This window comes from Lissotriton vulgaris, chromosome 3_1 (genome assembly GCF_964263255.1).
Source record: "Lissotriton vulgaris chromosome 3_1, aLisVul1.2, whole genome shotgun sequence".
Classification (NCBI taxonomy): Eukaryota; Metazoa; Chordata; class Amphibia; order Caudata; family Salamandridae; genus Lissotriton; species Lissotriton vulgaris.
In genome coordinates this window covers 643,744,091-643,756,379 of record NC_141689.1, presented here as the reverse complement: position 1 = coordinate 643,756,379, position 12,289 = coordinate 643,744,091, and the positions used below count along the sequence as shown (strand labels likewise).

Genomic DNA, 12,289 nt, shown 5'->3' with positions numbered 1-12,289 from the left:
GGATGGATGGAGTGGGGGGAATGGATGGATGGAGTGGAGGAATGGATGGATGGGGGGTATGGATGGATGGATGGATGGAGTGGAGGAATGGATGGATGGAGTGGGATGGATGGATGGAGTGGGGGGATGGATGGAGTGGGGGGATGGATGGATGGATGGATGGATGGATGGATGGAGTGGGATGGATGGAATGGGATGGATGGAGTGGGGGGGGAGAGTGGGGGGATGGATGGCTGGATGGAGTGGATGTACTGCATGTACCCTTGAAGGCATTTACTGTTCACAGATAGTGTTGGGTGCTGTGCAGGGGTGTAACGCAAACCCCAGCAGCCCCTACATCGCAGGAGAGACCCCAAGCTTTCAGGGGGGCCCAACCGTCAGAGGACCCCTATTCACCCCGAGGCCAATGAACATCTGTCTGTGAGATGCGGTAGACTAGGGGTTTCCGCTCACCTTCTGCACGGGCTCACGCGTACGTCACGCCTCTGCTTGGTGTTTGCATCTTTACTAGTGCTACTATATCGACCGTTTACAGGTGTGTATCCTAATATAAATATAATTGCATCCACTGAGATACCCCTAATATACCTGCGAATGGTATGTGGTGAGTACCTCTACATTGCCCATAATAAGAGCGGCGTGGATCATTCTAGACGGAGTAGCGTGGCTGTTCCTGGTAAAGAGTGCTCGGTGCAAGATTTAATAGTGCCATTTTTATGGAGTGATATACCCTAAGTACCACGCACAGATCAGTGTAGAAGTTATGTAAACTGCAGAGATGGTGCCGCGTGCAATTATCTTCCGGGGCTACCATGTACCCTGAGCTAACGGAGCTGGCACATAAAGGATATACCCACGCCACGGATGCAAGCGGTATCCAGCTGCATGGGTGCGCAGAGACAGAGTAGGTGAGGGCAGGTACTCTGCACAGCTGGCGTCTGCCTCCCCCTCCTTGCCCACCTCTGGAGATTGACAGCCAAGGAGCTGGCAGCGGACACACTCCCTTATTGACATCTCGGCGGTGACGTCAACGCTGACTGTGGTCACCATGGCGATGCCTTGTCAGTGAACTGTGAAAGTCTGCAGGGCCCGCCTCTGCTCTTCCCGGTGCCCTGACGTCAATTGACGTCACCGAGGGGCGGTGCCGGGCGCAGGCCCCGCCGCCCCCGGCTGAGCTCTGCCACCGGAGCTGCTTGCGCCGCTTCCCCGGGGTCCAGCACCCCGGTGCCGCCTCCGCTACTCCCCGGCCCCAGCATGGTCATGGTCGAGCCCCTGGGGCACCCCCTTTGCGCCCTGGTGCAGGTGGGCTTCTACGACATCGAGCGCACGCTGGGGAAGGGCAACTTCGCCGTTGTGAAGCTAGCGAGGCACCGGATCACCAAGAGCGAGGTGAGTGCCTGTGAGGACCTAGAGAGGGATTCCTATAGATGATGCACATTCATCCGTAGACACAGATGCATGCAAGCCGGGCCCCTGGATCACCAAGAGGGAGGTGAGTACACGTGGGGAGCGAAACAAACAAAAACAAGAGGGGAGGTAGAGCAGAGAGAGGGAACAAAAGCGGAGACTTTGGGGGGAAATTAAGAAACATGTGTGAAAGTTGCGGCAGGTGTGTGTGCGTGCGTGTGTGTGTGTGTGTGTGCGTGTGCGTGTGCGTGTGTGTGTGTGTGTGTGTGTCTGTGTGTGTGTGTGTGTGTGTGTGTCTGTGTGTGTGTGTGTCTGTGTGCATGCACGCACGATAGGCTGACTTGCTGGGAATGTGGACAGGAGATGTGCACAGCGCCGGGCTGGACGTGCGAGCCCACGAGGTGAAATCGCCAGGGCTTGCACATCACCTGTCTTACATTACTGGCACGCTGACAACAATAGGTCTTTCGCTGGACAGCGAGACCTAAAAAGGCACCCAACACTTTAAGGAAAGTTTAGCTTGAGCCTGGGAGAAACACACAAGGTTTTCTGTAAAACCCTCACCCACCAGGGTTACCCCTTGGTGGCATGCTTCATCATTAGGTCCTTCCCGTTCCGCTACGGAACGGGGCATGCTGCAACCTGCAATGACTATGGAAGAAGGGATGGTCTATAAGGGAGGAGTGGGAAAGGGAAGAGAAAGATCTTTATTTAAAAAATACCTGGCTAGTGGTTAAGTTTTTTATTCTGATCCCTAGTCGGTATGGTTAAAAAACAGGGGAGGTATTAGGAAAGATGGGGTAATGTTCCTATTTCCTAATGGTCAACATGTTTCTAGCCCTACCCCTTTTGGCTATTCTTCAGGACATAGGGAATTCACTATTCTGTACAATTCATCAAACACCTGGTTCCACTCCTGTTGTCATACATTGGACAAACATGTATCCTGCATGCTAGCACCAAGGTACATATACTTATTGCACATGTCCTTTGTTCGTGTTATTGAATTCTGCAAAGATATAGGGAAAAGGAAAACTTTCCTAGAGTCATGGATAAAATTACGATTGAAATCCCAGACTCATTTATACCATGTACAATCAGTAAGCACCTTCAGGGTTAAAAAGACAATTTCATGACTCATGATCGCCAAACATGTGGCAATCAGTGGCACATCTAGTGTGATCCCCAATGGAAGTATTGCTGAGTTATTGAAATGTTTCTAAGTATTTTTAACACACATAAATATTTACAGAGACAATGCACACCACATACATATGTAAAGTTCAGCTAAAGCTTCCTCCTGCGGAGAGTGTAGTTTGTAGTCTCACTCTGTGGGAGAGAGCATAATAGAGTTGTGGGGAAAACATCTGCGTGTTTGATGTTAAAAAATAGTTCATAAGGAAAGCGTCCTGTTGTGTCCCAAAAGGGAGAAAGTTGCTGTAGACTCTTTGTTATTATTTCCATGGATTAAATGAAAGGCAGTGCGTGCATGCTTACCTCATCAAGACTTCTACTCTGCTGTTCACCTACATGGGAGCTGCCTGGGAACCGTATATTGCCGGTCTCCAGGACTCCGGCAGATTAAATCAGAACGGGACGTTTGCACGTAGCGTCCTTGCGTCTTGACGACTAGACCACTAAAAATAAGATGGTGGTCACAATTTGGAACAATCCTTAGTTTCCATAGGCGTTTTATTTATATATAATTTTTAATGACAAAAAACCTTGCATACACTATATAATCATAAAGGGAGGGAGTATTTATTATACTATACGCTGGATGGACAGTCAGTGCCCATAAAGGTTGCGAGTGATCTCAAAGGGCTTAGGCATCACGTTTTATTGGTTAGTCACTCATTAGATCCTTAGTCGATTTGCTTAGAGTTTTTTTTTTTTACCATTATGGGGAAATAGTATAAGATCTATTGTTGTCATGTGTAGATCCTGTATTCTCTTGCATGGTCTTGTATGCACCGGTATATGCCAAGAACAGATGCATACATGGTAAGTAGCATTTTCCGTTCGAGGACTATGAGCTGTATCATATGCTTTAGCATAGACTACACTGCAGTTTTACCCTAAGAGGTGGCTAACCTGTATCTGTTTCAGTGGTTTGAAATAGTGTTCTTAAAATGGCCTGACTCTCACTAACTTGCTGTTTTTCTAACACATCTACACAAATGCGATTTGTGAATGTGTGTGGTGAAGACCATGTTGCTGCTTTGCAGATGCCATCTAAGGGTATGTTACCTAAGATTGCCATAGAAGCCCCAGTTTGCACATAGAATGAGCCCTAGGGGGAGCTGTTAATGTGCTTTTAGCTTTAATATAGCATATTTGGATGCATTTAACGGTCCACCGTGCAATACCTGCTTTTGACATGGGATTGCCTTTATGCGGTGGCGAAAAAGCAACAAAAAGTTGTTTTGTTTTACTAAAGGATTACATTCTTTCAATATTATATAGTATTGCTCTTTTAACCTCTAATGTGTGAAGAGCACGTTCTGCCAAGGAGTCTGGTTGAGGAAAAAATACAGGTAGCTCAACAGACTGGTTGAGATGAAAGGCAGAAACCACTTTATTGTGATGAATTTGTAAAAATGGCACTTGTATGGTTAGTGCCTTGAGCTCACCAACTATTCTGAGAGATGTATACGGAAGGCTACTCTCCAAGTGAGAAACCGTAGCTTACATTTGTGCAGAGGTTCAAATGGTGGGCCCATGAGTCTTGTAAGGACTATATTAAGATCCCACACGGGAGAAGGTGGAAGTCTAGGAGGAATGATTCTTTTAAGTCCTTCCATAAATGCCTTAATAGATGGCACGCGAACCAAAGGCAAGTGTTGTCTTGTTTTGTAGGTAAGCCGCTATTGCAGCAACATGTAACGGTATAGATGTATAAGCTAAATTAGAACACTGAAGGTGTAATAGGTAGCAAATGATGTTTAAGATTGAAACATCTAGAGGATTGATTTGATTGTTTGTGCAGTAGATGACAAATCGTTTCCACTTTGCTGCATACCATGCTCTAGTGGTAGTGCGTCTCGCCTCTTTAAGGACGCTCTTGCAGTCTGGCGTGAGATTAAGGTAGCCAAACTATGACTTCAGGTGCCAAATTGCAAGGTTGAGTTGACTGAGATTTGAAGGTCTTATCTCTTCATGGTTCTTAGTGAGAAGCTCGGGGGAGAGGTGTAGTTTTTGTAGAAGAACTACTGATAGTTCCAATAGAGTTGTGAAGCAGGGTTGTCGAGCCCATGTGGGAGCAACTAGGATCATTGTGAGGGACTGTTGTTTGAGCTTCCGAACCACTAATTGAATTTGTGGGAGAGGAGGAAAAGCGTAAGCAAATTTGCCTAGCCAATTCACCCATGCTTAGCATTGCCTTTGGATGATGGGTGTGGATACCTGGACGCAAAGTTTGGGCATTTTGAGTTGAGGTGTGTTGCGAACAGATTTATTTCTGGATAGCCCCACATTTGGAAGAATGGGATCAGAACTTGAAGATGTAGTTTCCATTAGTGGATCTGTTGTCTATGACGACGGAGCAAATCTGCAATCTGGTTGTTTACTCCTGGGAGGTGTTTTGCCATGAGATATATCTTTTGAGGTGTGGCCCATCTCCAAATGCTTTGAGCTAGGCATGAAAGCTGTAGAGAGTGTGTCCCTCCCTGTTTTTTTGTGTAGTACATTGCGGTTATATTGTCTGTATGGAGTAAGACAACCTTTTCCTAGTAGATGCAGTTGAAAGGCTTTCAATGCCAGAAAAATTGCTTGTAGCTCTAGGTAGTTTATGTGAAAGTGTTTCTGTTGTAGAGTCCATGTGCCCTGAACAGTCTGTTTTTGAAGATGAGCTCGCCAACCAGTGAGTGATGCGTTTGCTGTTAAGACTATCTGTGGAACCGGGTCGAGGAATGGCCGCCCTTTGGAAAGGTTTTGTGTTTTCCACCACTGCAAAGAGCGATTGGTGCGGCCGTCTACCAACGCCAGATCTCTCAGCTGACCTGGAGCCTGGTCCCCTGATGTGCCAAGCATTCCTTTAGGAGACACATCTGAAATCTTGCGTAAGGGAGGATTAGAATGCAAGAAGCCATCATGCCGATTAATTGCATGAACACTCTGGCTGGTAGTGAGTGTTGGGGCTGAAATTATGATATTTGATTTTGCATGTTGTGTATTCTGGCTGGATTTGGATATGCTAGAGCTTTGCAAATGTCTACTGCAGTTCCTAGATATGCTTCCGTGTTGGACGGCTGGAGGTGAGACTTGGTGAGGTTTACAGTAAATCCCAAGTCGTAAAGCAGCTTTATTGTCTTGTGAGTGTGGAGAATGCATCTGTGTTGTGATTTGGCTTTTATTAGCCAGTTCTCCGGGTAAGGGAAGACGTGAATGTGCTATCTTCTTAAATGAGCTGCAACCACTGCGAGGCACTTGATGAATACTTTGGGTGCTGTAGTTACCCCGAACAGGAGAAATTTGAAGTGATAATGGTGTCCATCCACCACAAATCCGAGATATTTCCTGTGAGCTGGGTGAATCTTAATATGGCAGTAGGCGTCCTTTAAATCCAGAGTGGTTAGAAAGTCACCTTGTTGAAGCAATGGGAGTGTGGAAGTAGTCTGACTGAATGTAAAGATTTAGATATTTGAGGTCTAGTATAGGCCTCAGAGAGCTGTCCTTTTTTGGGATTAAAAAGTACAAGGAGTACACTCCTGTTCCCCGATGATGGAACGGTACTAGTTCTAAAGCATGTTTTTGTAACAGAGAGAGAAGTTCTTGGTTGATGAGTGTGAGATGTTCTGGTGACGTTGCTTTGGAAGAATATTTGGGGGAGTGCTGGTAAATTCCAGGCAGTAACCATATTAGATAATTTGTCTTACCCACTTATCTGAGGGGTAGTTGAGTCACTCTGGGTTTAACTTGCCTTTTTAAGATGAAACTGACAGAGACCGTCTGTACTACAAAGTTCCATTTCTATAGTCTTTGTTACTTTGTTCCATCAGCTCTTAGACTATCAGCCTATCTCTTGCTGCAGAGCATGAATCAGTTATGGAATCCAACAGCAAATTACAAGACAGACGGAGGAATGGGCAAGTAATCTAGTGTGGGGCATACTCACACAGTGGTTTTGAACTTCAGTGCTCATGTGGACAACAGCTGGAGTGCATCATCAGGAAACAAATTCCGCATAAGCCATAAAGTCATTGCTGGTATGGGAATGTTATTTTGGCTTTACCTTGTCTAGGCCATAATGTTCAGAATAAAATTCATACACTTATGTAAATTAACCGCTTAAGAGAATTCCTACTATAATGTACAAAACATCTCATTACTAACCTTTGGTTTTGGTTCAGGCTTTGGTATTATTGGTTTTCCGTCTTTATCCTGTAAATAAAGTTGAACTCCCGTTAATTCTTTCATTCTATGCAAAAAATGTATGCAAATTTATAACACATTTTCATGCGCATGAACACACAAATGTAACTGTAACTTTCTTTGGTGTGCTAATTCGTTTTTTTATGGTACTTATTGCAAAAAATGTTTTCATCTCCATCACCTTTGGACATTTGACTCACCTCTCCTTTGAACTTCGGGACAGAAGTGTGAGCTTTGGTAGTCTCACATTGAAAGACCCTTGTGAGGGTAAAACGGGGACTACTGAGCCTCAGCTGTGGGCATGGGTCGTTTGCCTCATGTCCCGGGTCCATCGTACTATTGATCTGCAAACTCGCCTGAGCACAATTAATACAGCTCTTGACTGAGTGGTATTGATGGCCAGTGGTCACAGGCTCTTCAGGAAGTTAGCGTGGGGATGCATTAGGCACATAATTCAACAATCACCCAGCAGAAAAATAATTCATTGTCAAACCCAGTGCTTGTCCTTTATACAAATAAACTCCAAAATGCAATACTACACACTACTATATGCATATACAAATATTCATTGGTGTGGGGCCACAGTATCCTGGGTTCAAGGTCCCCTTCTCTCCACCTTCCCCCAAATTGGTGTAAAATTACGTAGAGCAGGTTTCAGGCATAGGTTCCTCTTTCAAAATTCATGCACTCCGTTTTACATTCTTAGTTCCAGTACTTAAATCTCTCCAACATTATTGCTTTTCTCCTGTGGATACAGCCGGGGCCCACAGCATGCTTCTGATCCCCCTCCCTCCGCTGGGAGGAAGACGGGTCGGCTGCAAGTGCATCAACACTCCGGTCCTGTCTGTAGGCGCAGCAGCTGCAGAGGCTGCTACCCGGAGTCTGCCTGGGGGACATGCTCCAGCGTCAATGGCAGACATGCTCCTGTGTCACTGGCGGACATGCTCCTGTGTCACTGGGGGACATGCTCCAGGTCGCTAGCCCTCTACAATCATTCACAGGCCCACCTCCAAGTGCATGGTGAGTTGGACAGTGACAGAGGTCATGGGCCCCTGAAAGCACTTCCCAGGGTGGCGGTGCAGTTCTAATACCATTCACGGCAAGGAGAGTGGCTTGGTCTGCCCAAGTCTGTTAAATCATGGTAAATCTGCTTCATTCATAGTTCTCAGCCTGCAGCGGGCGGCACAGGCCACTTTGGTCAGAAACGGCCATGGTCACTGTGAAGCAGTCCGCCTCAGGCACACTTCAGGACAGTGCAAGCTGTGAAGGCTACTTGCAGGGTCACAGTGACGAAGTACGCTTGGGCACACTTTGGCAGTGCCACGATGCAGTTGGTTCAGCCAAGCAGGTCGATGATCTGATGCAGGAGCACGCCAGTCACTCTCTCTCGAGTGTCTCTGGGCAGACGAACTCTTAGCTCAGGACCCTCATTCGGCTGCTTCTGCTCGCCCAGGAAGTCAGCACCTCCTGCAGGGTTTGCATTATAGTTCCCTCTTCTTCTCCATCAGATCAGCCTTCAGGTACTGCAGGATAGGGAGAGAGCTCTTCCTTCTAGGTCAACTCTAGGTGATGTCCACTTACCTCTTGCAAGCTGGCTGTCTGAGAGACACCAGCTCTGATTGCACACCTGACCCTTTGGTGCCTTTGTAGAACAACCCCTTCCTTAATCAAAGAGAACCTGGAAATGGAACAAAAAGTGGGAAAGCAGCTCCCACATTTATATAGATAAAGCAGACAGTGGATGTGGACAGTTACATTTGTGTCTGCATGAAAATGTGGTATACATTCATATTTTAAAGTAGACCGTATAATTACATGTATAGTTGGTACTAATAAAAATATGATGAGTTAATAATGATTAATTTAACATTCTTTGCTGTTTATGCACTTGACCTCTACAAAAAGCAGAGCTGTACTAATCAGAGAACATAAAAAGACGCACTTCACCAATTATAAAAGCCCCAGGCAGAGGTGTAGACTCCATACAGATAGGAAGAAATGTTTAAGAATACAGGCCGGAAAGGCTGCACAAAGCTGAAGCGAATTGCACACAATCGCTTATTGGTCTGGCATTACTTAAAGGAAAACCTAGCAGACTAGAATCCTTGTAGGTGCCTTTTTACAACTTTGTGTCAGATTGTCAGTTTTAATAACAAATTCTTGATGGAGTAGGTAATGGAGTGCATATACTGCTGAAAAGGACCTCCTAAACTACGTTTCAGCAGGTGAATTTGGCACCCACTGAAGTTTGTCAATCCCAAGTTTTAACAACAAGGAGGATTTGAACCTGAGAAGCCAAACCTTTAAGAAGGGATAATCAGGACTCACTATTATTAGTAATTAAAAGCAAGAACATGTTGTACTGGTCCTTGGTGGCCCAAATATAGTTACACAGTGTGAGACCCCATTTTCAGAAAATAAGAAAGGTTTATTTTTTTTAATTTGGAACCAGTCAATTTTTCTGGCACCACCTTGGTTGTTATGCAGTTTATCGATGTTGCTGACAGTTTTGAACCTACCAAGCTCTTGCTCGGCAGTGAAAGGTATGTAGCATAAAATCAAACTATAGATTACATTTTTAATCTGGCTTGAATAGCAATGTTTATGAAACAGCAGTTCAAAATAAGCACTACTCTACTTTTAATTTTTTACAATATTTTAATGTTAATGTTATGGATTTGGTAAAGCGCAACAGCTGCCCCAGCAACGAGGCGTCCCGGCGCTGCTAGATAAAAAAACAAACAAACAGGTACTTAAGGATAGTCAGACAAAGACAAGAGCCTATGGAAGTGAAAGAGAATGATTTTCATGGCTTTCCGAAAAGCCAGCAGGTTCTCCATTCCAAGAATGTGGACCGGCAGGGAGTTCCCTAATTTGGCCGCTAACACCCGGAAGGAGCGACTTCCCATACGGCATAATTTGGTTCGTGGTACCATCACCAGGTGTTGTCCCAACGAGCGCAAGCTACAGCGGGGAAGGTACCAGGTCAGCAGTGGACGCAATAAAACCGGTCTCCCGGTTTTAAGGATTTTAAATGCCATGATGAGGGCTTTGAATTTAATCCGAGAAGCAATCGGGAGCCAATGTAGTCTTCCAATCGTTGCTCTGACAGAGCATCTGCGAGGGAGCCAGATCAGAGTTCTCGCTGCCAGATTTTGGACCTGTTGGAGTCGCAAGAGCTCGGGTTTATTCGCACCCAGAAGCAGCACGCTAGCATAGTCCAAGCGAGAGATGATCATGGCTTGAACAATAAGCTGGCGAACTGTTGGCTCAAAGTACTTCAGGATTGATTTTAGGCCTCTCAGCAGGCCCACACAAGTAGCTGCCACTCTCTTTGTGTGGGTCTGAAAGCTGAGTGAGGAGTCCATCCATACGCCCAAGTTCTTAACTAGGGGCTTGGGCGTTGGTATCGTGCCCAGCGATGCAAGCCACCAATGCTCGTTCCAAAGAGCAGTGCTTTTCCCTACCAGCAAAACCTCTGTTTTGCTCGCAATGAGCTGTAAACAGTTATCTGCCATCCACTGGGCGACCGCTGCCATACCATCTCTAAACCTCATAGCTGGTGCAGATGGCCCTTCAGCTAGAGTGATAACCAGCTGGGTATCATCTGCATATGATACCAGCGCTAGGTCCCACTCTTTAGCCACGACTGCCAGGGGTTGCACATACAGATTGAACAAAGAGGGACTAAGTGCAGAGCCTTGCGGAACCCCCTGGCCGATAGAGTGAGACTGAGAGATGTATGGCGGTGCGGAAACCCGAAAGGATCTCTCGTCTAGGAAGGATCGGAACCACTGTAAGGCAGATCCCGTGATCCCTACCGCCTCCAATCGGTGCAGAAGAATCTCATGTGAGACCATATCAAAGGCAGCGCTGAGATCTAATAGGATCAGCGCTGCACTCTGACCGGCATCGAGGATCAACCTTAAGAGTTCAGTAGAAGCGAGCAGGGCGGACTCAGTGCTATGGCGGGGCCTGAACCCGTTTTGCGACTGATCCAGAATATCATTTTGGCTCATGTACTGAGAAAGAACATTTAAGAGTCAGCATGGATCTCTGGTGACGGCCGGACCAAACATATGTCTCTAACCAACCCAACACTAAGAAAAGAAATGGTGGTGAGGATTTGTAAATGGGTACAAGCACACATGTGTAAAGGCATTGAAAACAGACAGAAAAACACCAGTGTTAAATACTAAAAAGAAAAGTTAAAGAAAGAAGGAAAAAGTCCTCACTTTTAATTCTTCCAACCGGTAATCAGGGGGGATTGTGTCTTCCCTTTCTCCAAGCTTGTCTATGTGTTCCTTCCCAGTTTTTTCCTGTATTTGAGGGATAAACGACAGTACATATCAAATAATTGAACTTTAAGAAGTGATTTGACTGATTTACAAATGTGCCTATTTTAATGAGAGAGGTTAGTCAAAAGCTTGGAAACTCAAAGATATGTAGGCACTGGGGAAACACACAGACCCTTCAAGTCCAAATCACTGCTCTGAATGCAGTCGATCAAGGCAAAACAAATAGCAACCATTTTGTTTACTGTGAAAATTTCTTTTGACGATCAGTAAATAACACTATTGGAGCACAAAAGACAATTCCAAGCCTGAGCTCAGGATAGGATAGGATTCTAAGAACAGCTGGTGATGATTGCATAGCAGTATAAGGAGTCAAACATTCGTCTTAGCACATGCCCAGAAAAAGAAAAATCTCAATTTCAATAGGCCTCAGTTTATCTGTAATTTTGTAATTATATAGGCATTTGGTGGATAAACTGGGCATGCATTGATTTTAAAATAAACACACCAATTGCTAAAGGCAAACACCATTACAGTGTTTCATCTCACTTTAACACAAGTGCATCTCTCCTTCTCTTGGCAATGATATTCACACTTCACCCTAAACCAGCTAAACCAAGGCTCTCTGAGCCAGTCTCCATAAAAAGGCAGGCTTGTCACTTCACTGTGAGCACAGGCATATCATATCCTGGGGATGTAATGAAACCACCGCAATGTTTTGTAATGTGTCCGTTCGTATGTGTCTTTTTACAGTCCTGGTGAGAATCTTTCCAAAGGACAGCTACCTTGCAAGTAAACTTCCTTCACTACTTCCTCACTCTTAGGACTGGTAATTGCTCATTTCAACTGGTTAACCATAGATTCCTTACAATAAAAATATTTATTACTTGTGGAGGAGTCGGAACTTTGAGGCAGGCGCCTATCAAATGATCAAGAGCTGTGCGACCTGGCCCTGTTCCAGTAGCCAACTATACATCTCTCACATCTGTGTTGAGGAAGGTGCATCTATGCTGAAAAAGAAGGAAGGTTGCAAGCACAGTGAAATTCAGGGCCTGTCATGTGGTTTTAAAATCTTTTATCAGAATGAGAAGACACACTGGAAGAAGTGATAAAATAAGCCGTGTTGGCTTAGAATGCCTATTGATGAGAACTGCTTGCGAGTCCAATGTTCGAAAGAAACACCATTGGTGCAAACTATTGAAGGATGTAGGATC

At 45.4% G+C, this 12,289-nt stretch overlaps 1 protein-coding gene across 28 annotated transcripts in view; it reads right to left on the bottom strand.

Annotated features, from left to right (window-relative positions):
• Positions 1–12,289, bottom strand: part of CAST (calpastatin) — a 641,814-nt gene that overhangs the window by 152,681 nt on the left and 476,844 nt on the right. For 22 of the 28 annotated variants that reach the window (XR_015309292.1, XR_015309294.1, XR_015309295.1 and 19 more), the window contains 2 exons: positions 11,016–11,099; positions 6,742–6,789 (listed from right to left, as the gene is read on the bottom strand). The exons of the other annotated variants lie outside the window; for them this stretch is intronic. Coding sequence is in view for 18 of the 22 variants with exons in the window: in XM_086960931.1 (XP_086817057.1) it covers positions 6,742–6,789; positions 11,016–11,099 (132 nt within the window). In the remaining 4 variants the exon portion in view is untranslated. The remainder of the gene's footprint in view (positions 1–6,741; positions 6,790–11,015; positions 11,100–12,289) is intronic. 28 annotated transcript variants of the gene reach the window in all.